The sequence below is a fragment of the Egretta garzetta genome, unplaced genomic scaffold, assembly GCF_000687185.1.
Source record: "Egretta garzetta isolate BGI_Z169 unplaced genomic scaffold, ASM68718v1 scaffold348, whole genome shotgun sequence".
NCBI lineage: Eukaryota > Metazoa > Chordata > Aves > Pelecaniformes > Ardeidae > Egretta > Egretta garzetta.
Genome location: NW_009260620.1, coordinates 154,414 through 167,424, shown reverse-complemented (window position 1 = coordinate 167,424; position 13,011 = coordinate 154,414). Strand labels below are relative to the sequence as shown.

The 13,011-nt window shown below is 56.5% G+C and overlaps 1 protein-coding gene across 1 annotated transcript in view; it reads right to left on the bottom strand.

Annotated features, from left to right (window-relative positions):
• Nucleotides 1–13,011, bottom strand: part of ADAMTS10 (ADAM metallopeptidase with thrombospondin type 1 motif 10) — a 63,328-nt gene that overhangs the window by 9,894 nt on the left and 40,423 nt on the right. The window contains exons 13-17 of the mRNA XM_009645281.2: nucleotides 11,525–11,632; nucleotides 8,195–8,340; nucleotides 7,417–7,480; nucleotides 6,081–6,183; nucleotides 607–740 (exon numbers count right to left, since the gene is read on the bottom strand). Coding sequence (XP_009643576.1) covers nucleotides 607–740; nucleotides 6,081–6,183; nucleotides 7,417–7,480; nucleotides 8,195–8,340; nucleotides 11,525–11,632 — 555 coding nt within the window. The remainder of the gene's footprint in view (nucleotides 1–606; nucleotides 741–6,080; nucleotides 6,184–7,416; nucleotides 7,481–8,194; nucleotides 8,341–11,524; nucleotides 11,633–13,011) is intronic.

Genomic DNA, 13,011 nt, shown 5'->3' with positions numbered 1-13,011 from the left:
CCAAGGGCTGGGGGCTGCGGGCAGGAATCCCGTGGCCGCAGGACAAGGCAGAGGTTAGGGTGCCCGCACTGAGCTGGTAGAGCTGCCACAGCCCAAGGAGAGACACGTCCCTGCGGCACCAGCATCGCAGTAGCCAGGCTATGTGAAGCCTCCAGCTCTGCCCGGCTGCCACAGTACGTGGGCTAGCAAGTGGGCCACCAGCCCAGCTGTGGCTACCTATGGTGCAATCCCCCTTCTGTTCCACAGAACATTCAGCCCCATAGAGATGAAGAGATCCCAGAGATAGAGGAAGGGAGACAGACGGAGACGGAGGGAGCCTGTCTGCTTGCCAGGGGGCATTCACCACTCCGGCAGTGCTGTGTTATACTTAAACTTTTATAGCCCTCAAGATCTCATTTCAAGGGAAATCTCAAGTGCCTGGGACTACAGGGGCTGTAAGTGCAGAGACCCATAGCGAACACAGGCCAACGTGGCAGCCGGTGCACGGAGAGCAGATGGGCACAAGCCCAGAGGTGGATGTGCCCAGTTCTGTGCAGATGCCTGTGCCTGTGCTCCCTTCTGCCCTGCCCTCCCCAGCCCGAAGCCTCTCCTGGACCCCGGCAGCACCTTGCACTCCCCGTTGACGCAGATGTCGTTGGAGTCCTGCCGGCATGGTGTCCCGTCCACCACGGCTGCGGCTCGTTCTGTGTAGAAGTTGAAACCCTCGGCCAGGCAGTTGAGGGAACAGGCTTTCACCCCCCCTGGGAAAGAAGCAGAGGTTCAAATGATGCCACAAAGGAGACAAAAGATGTGGAGAGCCAGACCTGGGTAGCGGCTGCCTTACCCTCGGCCTCCCCACGCCTCCATCCTGCCCCTGGCCCAGGAGGAGCCCCTGGCCCAGGAGGATGTCCCTGCGGAGTGGAGGGACCCACAGAGGGACCCAGGCACCCTCCTTATTGATCAGCACCAAGTCAAGACCCTTGAACTGGACACCAACACATGGTGAGACACTGCCCCTTCTGCACAGCCGGGGAAACACAGGCTGTAGGTGATGGGGAAGGAAACAAACTGGCTTGTTCTTATCTGGTGACTGTCACTCCTGGGTCTCCTGGCACTTTACGAGGGCTGTCATAGAATCATAGAATCCTCTAGGTTGGAAAAGACCTTTAAGATCATCAAGTCCAACCGTTCCCCTACCCCTGCCATCCCACCCCCAAACCCTGGCCCTAAGCACCGCGTCTGCACGGCTGTTAAATCCCCCCAGGGCTGGGGACTCGACCACCTCCCTGGGCAGCCCATTCCAGAGCCTGACAGCCCTTTCTGTGAAGAAAATTTTCCTAATGTTTAACCTAAACCTGCCCTGGCGCAACTTCAGACCATTTCCCCTTGTCCTATTGTCCCTTACCAGGGAGCAGAGGCTGACCCCCCCCCGGCTCTCCCCTCCTGTCAGGCAGTTGTAGAGGGCGATAAGGGCTGCCCTCAGCCTCCTCTTCTTCTGTCGACACCCTTGTGCCCATTTTACAGACAGGGAAACTGAGGCAGCAGCTTTTAAGTGACTTGTCCAAGTGTTTTCAGCTACTAGACCAGAGCAACCAAGTTTTTCAGCTCCTAGACCAGTTACTAGGCCGGAGCGACTATTTCCTTCTGTTCGAGGCTGGTGGACACAGAGTCCTTTGCAGCAAAGATGACAACAGCAGCATGAAGACGAATGGGAAGGATGCTCACTTTGTAGCTAAAGTACCTGCTTCCCAACACCCCTTGCCAAAGCACTGTCTAAGGAACAGGGGCTGAATACCAGATATTGGCTTGTGGTGCCTGGGAGCAGGACGTGGGACTGGTTATGGAAGCAGACATCTGAGAGGTGCAGTTTCCTGCCTCCTGTCATGGGATTTTATCAAATGCTGGTGCAGATCATGACATTTTCTGCCTCTACTGGGAATCCTAAGGAGACCCAACAGCCTGCATGACCCTGGCAGAGAGATGCATGCCTGAGCTGTGGCAGTTCGCTCCTGCAGGCACCGGCAACAGTCGTGAGCTGTGTGCCAGAGCTGGGAAGCACCTAGGTGGGGAACAACCCAAATCTGCAAAATTTGCAGCTCGATACAGCACATCAAATGGGCGGCTGGAGGGGAGGGGTTGCCCAGCAGTGCCTGGGAGCACCCGAACGCAGCTTGGGGGGGAAGAAAGAGCAAAGCTGGGAAAGGGAGGAACAGGAGGAGACAGGAGAGGGGAATTCAGCAGCCTGGAGGGATGCTGTTGAGCAGGATGCCTGGGCAAGCCTCTAGAGAAGGTGCACAATCAACCCCTCCTTCTGGAGAACCAACCCCTTCCACAGCACCCCGGGCTTTCCCCCGCCTGGTGAGGGAGCTCCAGGGCCACCGAGGGGGACAAGGCAAGCACGACCCCAAAAACTCACAGCCATCTAACCACGGCATGCCTGGATCCCAGGTCTGTTCAGCCAGACCTCAGGTGCAAAACGTCACCAGCAAGGTAAGAGAACACAAACCACGAGGGACCTATGCTGGCTACTGGCTCCCCCAGTTTGGAGAGGCCATGCCACCGAGCCCCACTGGCAACCGCACACCTCCCAGCGTGTGAATGGTTTGGTGGGAACTGAGGTTTTTGGGGTGGGAGCCTTAGGCCTGGCAGAGCAAGGCGGTGCTCTGCATCCTCCCAGGCTGGCTCACTGCTGCCCAGCGATAGCCACATCTGCAGGGCACGAGCGGGGTCCTCAGCACAAACCCTGAGCGGGTCCTCAGCACAAACCCTGAGCAGGGTCCTCGGTGCAAGCCCCAGGAGGCTTTTGGCAGCAGAGGGGCAGGAAAGGCTCCGTAGGGCCCGTGGCCGCCTGTGCAAGGTGGGTCCACCACCATGGGGAGAAGACCTCACTTCCACAGAATGAGTGGGACCCCCTCAGCCTGCCTTTAAAATAGCTATTAAAATAGAACAGACTATTTTCAGTTGGCTACGCAGTGCCTCGGAGGGTGTTTGGTTCCTCCTGCCTGCCCTGTCCCATAGAGGAATTAAAGCGCATTACAGTTTATGATGAGCAATCTCCTGTTTTCTGCAAGCCCCTGCTCCTCCCCATCCCTCTCCCAGCCCCGTGAGCTGCTCCACTCTCCCCTGGCTCTTGCATCCGCCAAGAGCAAAATGAATAACGAAGCGAATAAAGCAAAATAAACAAACAATTAAAGCCGCATTCCGTGAGGTATCTGCTGACTGTTGAGCTCCAAAAGGCTGAGCTCAGCACTTCTTGCTGGGGCTGTGTCCTGCGATCCCGGGGTCTGGGCTCCAGGACCGTTATAAATCACTGCCAGAAAAACACACTGTACCGGCCCCGCGCAAAACCTGACCTCAATTTGCTGGTGACCTGGTGGCTGGCGTCAGACTTTCAGCGGGTGGCTCCTTCCCTTCCCAAATTCCTGGCAGGATCAGTGCCCTCTCCCACCCAAGCGGGGTGCTCCTTGTCTTCAGGGCGGGGGTGCTCTGTGCCCAGAATATTTTCTTGAACCAACGTGGGGCCAGCGTCTGACCGGCAAACGGCACCAGCACCCCTGCACCACCGCACCTTTTGGCGAGGGGGCAGCTCAAGGGTGCAGTGCCAAAGGCAGTGGCTGAGCTGAGCAGGGGCTCAGCAGAGCGCCAGGATGGTGGCGAATGGCTCCCAAAGCGGGGACACCGTCCCAAAAGCAATCTGAAGAGCAGGTATGCTACCAGCTGGAGGGCAGAATTGCCCGGGGATGAGGCTGCCAACAAGGATGGATCCTGGGGGGCTGCTTGTGGCAGTGGGGAGGGAGGGACTGGCACCCGCCACCCCAGAGCTCCTTGGGTACCGCTGGAAGAGCCCAGGAGGGAGTGAGGGAGGTGATGGGCAGCCCTCATTGCCTCCCTGATGCTGGGGTAGGGATGCCTGCTAGCACAGGGGCTGCAGGGGTACAACATGGGTCCTGAGAGCAAAATGCCCATGGCAAGGGCAAGACAAAAGGGGGCTGTTCCCCGGGGTCTGATCTACGACACGGAGAGGGTGGAGGTGCATGGGATGCTCCCCACCTCCACCCCCCGATGGACCTCTGACACCCAAATGACACCGGGTATCACAAAATCTGGCAGGCAAGTACTCATGCTGCTGAAGTCAGTCGTAGAATCAGAGAGGGGTTTGGCTTGGAAGGGACCTTCAAAGACCATCTTGTCCAACCCTCCTTGCTCAAAGCCCCTTCCAACCTGACCTTGAACACTTCCAGGGATGAGGGATCCACAACTTCTCTGGGCAACCCATTCCAGACTCTCACTACCCTCATCATACACCGTTTCTTCCTTATGTCCACTCTAAACCTTCCCTGTTTCTGTTTAAGACTGTTGTCCCCTCCTGTCACTAAAGGCCTTGGTAAAAAGTCTCTCTCTGTCTTTCTTATAAGCCCCCTTTATGTATTGAATGGCTGTAGTCAGGTCTCCCCAGTCATAGAATCTTTGAGGTTGGAAAAGCCCTCTAAGCTTCCCCAGCCCAACCGTTCCCCTACCCCTGCCATCCCACCCCCAAACCCTGGCCCTCAGCACCGCCTCTGCCCGACTGTTAAATCCCCCCAGGGCTGGGGACTCGACCCCTTCCCTGGGCAGCCCCTTCCAGCCCCTGACAGCCCCAAGGGGAAGGAATTGTTCCCCATGGCCAACCTCACCCTGCCCTGGCACAACTTGAGGCTGGTGCCACTCATCCCATCGCCCCTTCCCTGGGACCAGAGCCTGACCCTCCCGGCTCCCCCCTCCTCTCAGGCAGTTGTAGGGAGCGATGAGGGCTCCTCTCAGCCCGGCCAGGAGCTTGGCTCCCATAATAGGCTGAGGAACCGCAGCTCCCAGCACCTCTCTACTCATGTGAATGTGCCTCAGTTTCCCTACCCGGGCCACCGCAGAGAAAGACAGTGATAGCATTTGACACTGAATAAACAAAGCATAACATAAACAACATGGCTCCTCGTGACAATTACCCACAGCCAACCTGGGGAGCTGGACAGGGAGCCCCCAGACCCCTTCAAAACACCATTGTGCCAGCGCTCACAGCCTCCTGGGAAGGGGAGAGGTTTCATCACCTTATTTTATGGAAGAGAGAGGGGAAGGGGCTTTTTATGAAAGCTAAAGCAAAAATCTCCATCAGAGCCAGACCCAAACTCAAGGGCTGATGTTCAATGGACCAGTGGTCCCCTGGACTCAAACCACTGGGCCATGCCTGGGGACGAGAGCAGTGCAAGCGAGGGCAGATCCAGCCTGCAGGGCTGTCTTCCACCTTGGCATCCATTGGGGTCTTTGTGTGCCTTACTGCTTTGCAATTTTATTACATTTTTATTGATCCATCCCCTGCAGCCTCAGCACATCTGCTCCAGCTGCACGAGCCCCGCTGGGAGCTGTGCTTATTTACACAGCTGTGAAGGATTTCCCCAGTCAAGTTCATTAACTACATGAAGGAGACGCGCTGTTCTTTCTCATTATTAAGAGATTTCTGCCACCGAGGCCTCTTCCCGCCCCCTCTCCTCGCTAGACACTTCTGCGGGACACAGGATTGACCTTGGGAAGAGGGGAGTGCTGCTCTTTGGAGCATCCACCAGTTCACCTCCTTTCATGCAGGCACTGGAAGCTTTACCTGCCCACGCAGGGTGGGCTGCCCTGTTTTCTCCCCATCAGGTACTAGGCACTTACTCTTGTCTTCCTCTTTGCTCACTCAGCAATTAAGGAAACAGACTCAAGGAAAGAAGTTAAACAGCTCCGATGCTGCTGGAATTGCTTCTAGCAAAGCAACAAAGTTGGAAGAGCAATTGCCCAGGGGTAAGTAGCCCAGGGCACAGCAGGACGGTCATGGGGCCAGCACTAGGGGCAGCCGCCCGGGGGGATGCATGTGGATCCACAGTCAGGCAAGGGGGAGGCAGCACACCCCAGGGACACAGAGCGGGCAAGCCTGCGGGACCTGGGCTAGCAGAGATGGTGGCCAACTGCCTCCCAGACCGCTTGGACCACAAGACTTGTCCCTGTGGAGAACAGGGGAGAGCAAAGCCCTGCCTGGCCCTGTTCCAGTTCTGCCTGAGCCAAGGGGTGCTCAGCCCAGCCCCGGCACTCACCTCCGCGGTATGTCTTCCAGGTGTAGTACTTCCCTCGGAAGGGGACGTTATCGAATTCAGCGCACTGCAGCTCTCGGAAGTCCTGGGAGCCCGGTGGGCAGTCCTGTGGCCACAGAGCCAGCAATCAGCACGTTGGATGGGAGCAGCCTGCCTGAGCTGCTAGGAGGGCAGGAGCTGCTACGGGGCTCCCAGCTGCGACTACCAGCCCTTCTAGGAGATGGACACCCGCAATTCTAGGAGATGGACACCCACCCTTCTAGGAGATAGACACCTGCCCTTCTAGGAGATGGACTCCAGCCTTTCTAGGAGATGGACACCCACCCTTCTAGGAGATAGACACCTGCCCTTCTAGGAGATGGACACCAGCCTTTCTAGGAGATGGACACCCACCCTTCTAGGAGATGGACACCCACCCTTCTAGGAGATGGACACCCACCCTTCTAGGAGATGGACACCCACCCTTCTAGGAGATGGACACCTGCCCTTCTAGGAGACGGACACCAGCCTTTCTAGGAGATGGACACCCACCCTTCTAGGAGATGGACACCCACCCTTCTAGGAGGAGGAGACGGCCACCGGCCCTTCTAGGAGATGGACACCTGCCCTTCTAGGAGACGGACACCAGCCCTGGCAACTGGATACTGCCACGGTATGGCAGGAGCATCCTTCCTGCAAAGCTGAACACTATTTGAAGGCTGATGGCACGAGCTGTTGGGCCCCCGCTGGTCTGTCTGCAGCGGCAGCACTTGCTCTTGCGAGCAATCCTTTAACTTCTAGGTGCAAAGCCCGGTGAAGCAATGGGGAGCCATCTAATTTCCTCACCACCAGCCTGTGGATGTTAAAGCTACCATTTCTCAGGTCCAACGCTTCCTTGAACTTCCCTGCAGCCCAGTTATTTCTCTTTGCTCCCCTTGAGGTTTCACGCCCAGTCCTGGGGTGCTATGGGTGTGTTTTGCGAGCCGCTCTCGCCTGACCAGGCCCACGCTTGCAGCATGTGAGAGGCAATAGCTCTCATGTCAGTGCTGAAAGCCTCTGATCTCTCCCCCTTTTCCTCATTATCTTTTCAGGTCCCTTCTTGATTCCCTGCAGGTACAAACCTCCCGCCCACCCCCCCAGCCAGCACACAGCCGGTGCAGGTGTGCATCATCCCGCTTGGCTTTCCCCATTGCCGGATCGCTGCCGGCGCGGCATGGCTCACCCCCACCCAGCGCTGCCACCTCCTCCCGTGGGTCCTGCAGCTGCACGTGACACCCCGCAGTTGGGCTGCAACACAGCAAAGCCCACCCCACCAGCAAAGCCCACCACCCTCCCTCTCCTCAAGCCCGCCAGCACTCACATCGGTGTTGCAGGACCGGTACCGCTTCCGCTCTCCCAGGCAGTACTTCCCTCCAATTGTGGGCCTGCCAAACCAGGAATAAGACAGGAGAACAAGCTCGGGATGGCGAGCCGCGTTTGTGGCCAGTGGCTGCCCCAAGCTTGTAGGAGCACCATGGCTTTTCCCAACCCTGCACCACTGCAAGGACAGATCCTGCCCGGATTGCAGGAGTGCAGTCCCCCAGCAGCCTTCACATGCTCAGCTGCAAGCGCACAGTGGACTTAGAATCATAGAATCATGGAATGTTTTGGGTTGGAAGGGACCCCTAGAGGTCACCCAGCCCAACCCCCCTGCAGGGAGCAGGGACACCTTGAACCACATCAGGTTGCTCACAGCCCCCTCCAACCTGGCCTGGAATGTTCCCAGGGATGGGGCCTCCACCCCCTCTCTGGGCAACCCCTGCCAGGGTTTCACCACCCTCAGTGTAAAGAATTTCTTCCTTAGATCCAGTCTAAACCTACCCTGGTTTAGTTTAAAGCCATCACCCCTTGTCCCTGTCACACTTGTCCAAGTGGCTTTGGGTCTGTGGCTACAGACCCAACACCAAAGGCAAAAGTACCGAGCTGCTGGGTAAGCAGGACGTGGGGTTTGCGTGCAGGAGCCGAGACCCTCCCGGGAGCTGACTGCAGAGCTGCACAAGCACCCGGCTGCTGCCTTCCCCACTAACCCCAACAGCGATGCCGTGCAGCCAGGATAAGGCAGGGCCAGGAGAAGGCAGGGCCGGACGACATACACCTACCGCGGGCTGTCGCAGTGGCGAATGGATGACGATACGCCTCCGCCGCACGTCCTGCTGCACTCTCCCCAGGACGACCAGGCTCCCCAGGCGCCGTCCACGCCTTCTGGTCGGGTCCCAAAAGGCACGCACTCCCTCTTGTAGCACCACTGGGGAAAGAAAGAGCTTCAAATGCCCTGAGCACACAGTCTTCTCCTCACAGGGTGCTCCCCAGCCCCTACCAGCCATGGCAGCCAGTTGAGAGCTGGGATCTAGTTTGATCCTGCCAAAACTGAACTGGCGCTGGCCTTGGAGTCAAGTTTTGCATTGCAGGGAGCATTTACCTCTCCCCGGGCACCCTCTCCTCCGAGTCACAGCGTCACCATTTCTGCACGCTGCGTACTTGGGGTTTGCAGGGATGCTGGGACCGGTGCCCCCACTCCCAACTCTTGGTGCACCACCCTGTGGGGCAGGCGGCCACGGGCAAGTGGGTCACATCCCCACTTCTCTGAAGGGGTCCTGGGCGCCTGGGTCACTCAAGGTGATGCACATTGCAAAGAGGGACACAGAGCACCCCTCACTGCCTATAGAAGTGCGTGGCAGCGAGTGCTGGGGGGGACTTGGATGGGAGCTGCTGCCGCTGGGGAGCAGGGCCAGGATCCCTGGGGAGTATGGACACCTCCACTGTCAGCTGCTTCCTCCCAGGATGGAGTAAATTTTGTACTGGGAGCTCCAGTTGTGGTTAATGTGTTAAAATGACCCAATCTGCAGAAGGTCCAGGTTAAAAGGAAGTTCTGATTGTAACCAAGAATGTTGCTGTGCCACTGCTCTGCCGAGGATCCCTAGAAAATCGGCCCATCTCCATCCTGCTGGTGACAGATGCTCACGCAAACTTGCCTATGAAATATTTCCCTCAGACCTGGAAAGCGTCCTGCACCCCCGGAGTCAACAGTGACGCAAGGAGCGGGACACTGCCAGACCCGCTGCCGTTCTCCGGGCACGGTGCCGGACACCATGCCTTGGGGGCTGAGATAATCCCAGGAAGGAAGAAACCACTGTGTGCTCCTTCCAGGGGCTGATAACCCACCCTGGAGCTGCTGGCACAGCCTCTCCCGGCTCCTGAGCCAGGCTCTCCCATTGGCAGCACAGCCGGCAGGGAAAAATGACCCATGGCCTCCCAGGACACTCAGCTGGCGACCTCCTTGCACACCAGTGCCTTTCCAAAGGTGTGATCCCACGCAGAGGAGATGTTCTGCAGGCACAGCCTTTCTGTTGTCCCTGCTGATGCTCCAGACTGGAGGTACTGGGGCTGCTGCTTTGGGCACGAAGGACCCAGGAGCCTGCCCAGCCCCTGCAAACCCCTCCAGGGGCTCAGGGCTCCTGAGAGCATCCGTGATGGGCTCTGCCCTTGCGCCCTGGCTGCTGGGAGCAGACCTTGGCTTGGTCTCCTGTGGCAAGCAGAGATGTGTGCCGGCTGTGAGAACAGCTCCGAGTTGGAGGGCACGCGGGGAGGGAGGATGCATAATGAAAGGCATTCTCACGGGGTGTGCTGACCACAACCTGCATAACACCTGCTCGATTAATGGAAATTTAAAAAAAAAAAAAGAGAAAAGAAAACCAGAACAGATAGGGAAGGAGCCGGCAAGAGAGCGAACCATCTGTGTGAGCAGCCAGGCTGCTGGAGGCACCCATAGGGCAGCAGAAAATAGCATGAGATTCGGGCCTGGTCACCCATGGCGAGTTCTTGGGGTGAGACAGGTGAAGCCATAACAACCACGGGGGATCAGTTAAAAAAAAAAAAATATGGAGAATTTGGGAGGAGGAAACAACCAGAGGCCTGGGATGTGGGCACAGCCACCATCCAACAGGGCTTGGCTCAGTCTTCCCTGCCCACTGCTTCCCCAGTTGGGTGGCAGAGCACAGAAACTTGCTCTATCTCGCCTTCAATCTTGCCTACCTTAGCGTCTATGCCCTGATCCTTCCCTCCGCTCTCCCCAGGTAGAAAGGGAGAAGCCAGGGTAGAGCTCAGAGATCTGCCCAGCCAAGGCTTGAGGTCTGAGGGCTCACCCAGCCAGCGAGTGCAGGGGCCACCACCTGGTGAAGGTGTAGAAACTCAATACAAAGGCGCATCTCCTTTCACCCAAGGATATCAAATCCCTTCTGAAAGCACGAACTAATGCGAAAGGACAAACAGAAGCACAGAAAGGTAACTGGAGGTTCAAACTGAGTCAAGTCTCTTCACTGGGAACAGCTCCCACAAGTCCTGAGGGCCATGACTGCTCATCACTTCACTTCTCTTAGGGCTTTTGAAGAGCCCTGGTTAAAAAACAGCTAGTAAGTGGGGGATAAAGAGAGATTTAAAAGTGGGAAAAGCTGGTAAAAAAGAAAACCAGTAGAAAAGAATTGCCATTGTATGGTGAATCTCCAGCAGCAGGGATGTTCAGCCCCAGGAGCTGCCTCCTCCTTTTCAATCTAATTTCCAGCAGAACTTACACGACTGTTTGCAAAGAATAATGCATTTGTCAAAGCCATCTTCTCTCCTGCACATCAGCTTCTCCAGCTTCTTAAGGATTTGAAATAATTCTTGAATTTCTCAGGAATTATTTTTCCCCTAGTGGAAAAACTCTATTTAATGGAGAACATCCCAGCCCCGGTTCTCCATCATCCCAATTCAGTTTGCAAAGTTTTGTTTTAACGGTGCTACACACTCGCTTTGTATTGGTGCAAATGGGTGTAGGAGGTGCAGGGAATGAGGTGATATGAGTAATCAAGTCAAAATTCACTTTCATAACATGTGGTCATGAAGTATCTTCCCCCCCCCCCTCTCAGCTGAGTCTCAGAAATGAAGGTTTCATCACATCTAGCCTTGCAAGGCAGTTTTTCACAAGTTCCTCTCAAAGCATGTTACAAACCCATTGTCCCTCCTGGGGAAACTGGGGCAAAAATCACTTTTCTCAAGACAGCCAGGAGACCTCAGCAGCCCCAAGAAGACCCGAGTTCATTTAAAGCAGGCGCCACAGCTTGATGTCCCCTTACTGTGCCTCCTAGGCAAGACCAAAACGGTTGCTGGGGAAGGGACTTCATATTCTGCATTTCCAGCAATATGCAAGGTGATCTGTACTTGGGGTGATTATGGGCCCCGGGGCTCCTCGGCACATCCCAGCTTCCCTTCGTGCTGGTGGGGAGGGTCGGGGCAGGGGGGGCTTCAGGCTCTGGGAGGCAGGGGAGGACAGGCTGGTGGATGCTCTTAAATCAACTCTGTGCTGACCGATGCAAACAATAATCCCGGTTATTGCTGGGAGAGGGATTCAACCACTCACTGTCGACTCACTATGGTGCCCCGGGCTTCCTTACCCCCTTTTCAATGGTGTTGGTTTGGCATATGGTCCCCTCAGCAGCAGGGATGCTGTTGGTTATGCAGCGGTTGCTTTTACTCAGACACCATAACTCACTGCAGACTTCCTGGAAAGAGAGAGATTTGGGGGGGGGAGAGAGGGGAGGGAGGAAGAAAGAGACAAAGAAACAAAACTGAGATTAGGATTCGCTTGTGCTAGGGGCTGCGAGGCTGGGGCAGCAGCACGCCTGTGCGCTTGAGAAGCACGGGCTGGGACACAAGGACAGGGGTGTTTCCAGCATGGTGAGGGGAAAATGAGATAAAATCTTGCAAGGTGTTGCCAGCCTGTGTCTGGGGTTCTCTGGATTTGGGGGTTCCACTGTGCTAAGGTGCATGAGCCAGCTCCCCAACCAGCCCATGCAGTCAGCCCTGGTCTTTGTGCCCCAGAGGATGCAACTCCTCGGATATCCCGAGCTAACCCCACTGTGCTCCACCTGACCCCTCTCCCCAGGGCTGAGGGATGGTCTCTTTTTTGGGTCTGTGCAGTAGACACCAAGCACAAGGGCCCATCCTAGTACCTGCCATGAGCATCCCTACGCCACATGGGTCCTGATCTGCCACACAGATCTGGATCTGCCTCTGTGGGAAGCTGGGACTCCCCAGGAGCACCAACGTGGCATATCTGTCATCTCCTGCAGGTCAGTGTGCTTAGCTTCTGCATTGACCATCTCCAGCCAACCTAACAGTCCTGAAAGGAAGATTCCTCTGGAAGACTTAGAGTCATTTTCAGAATAATCAAAATAATGTCAGAGCTAGCCCTGCTGCAGCTCCCGAAGTGGGCACTTCTGCTCTCTGTCCCTGCTTGGTGCAGTTGGCTCCACTGAGAGATACTGGGCTGAGGACTCCAGACCTCTTCCCAGGAGGTTTCCTGAGCTGCAGACCCTGAGCTTCAGCCCATCCTGACCTCTCAGAGAGCAAGCAAACAAAAAGCTTCCCTTGGCTGTTCCGGAACCCACCCAAAAGTGAGGTCCATGACAGAGACTCTGCGAAGTTGTCACAGCTGTGAAATCAGAAAGTCCAGGCCCTTTGAACCTGCTCTGCCACTAAATCCACCAGGCTGGACTTCAACACCTGCAAACTGCAAAGCAACACCTAAAATCCAGAGCTGAGTTTCCTGCCAGGTCACCATCCTGCTCCTCTTCCTACTGAAACAAGCCTATCGAAAACCTGCGCTGCTTTTCAGGGAGCAGCGTGCCGTGACTTAGGTTATATTTGAAAGTATGAAACAGGTTCGCATTGTCAGTGAAGGAAAGTGTCTCTAGATGTCAGAGCACAGCCCGAGCAGCCGCGGCTGCTGCTAACGCACTCCCAGCACACGCCGGTGCCGCTGTCGGTGCACCCCGATGCTGCAGCAGGGGCTGAAGGACCTGGCGTGCTCCGCGTGCTCCGGTGCCGGCCCAGTGACTGCCTGGCCTCCTGCCTGCCCCTACGGCGGGCGGGGCCGGCA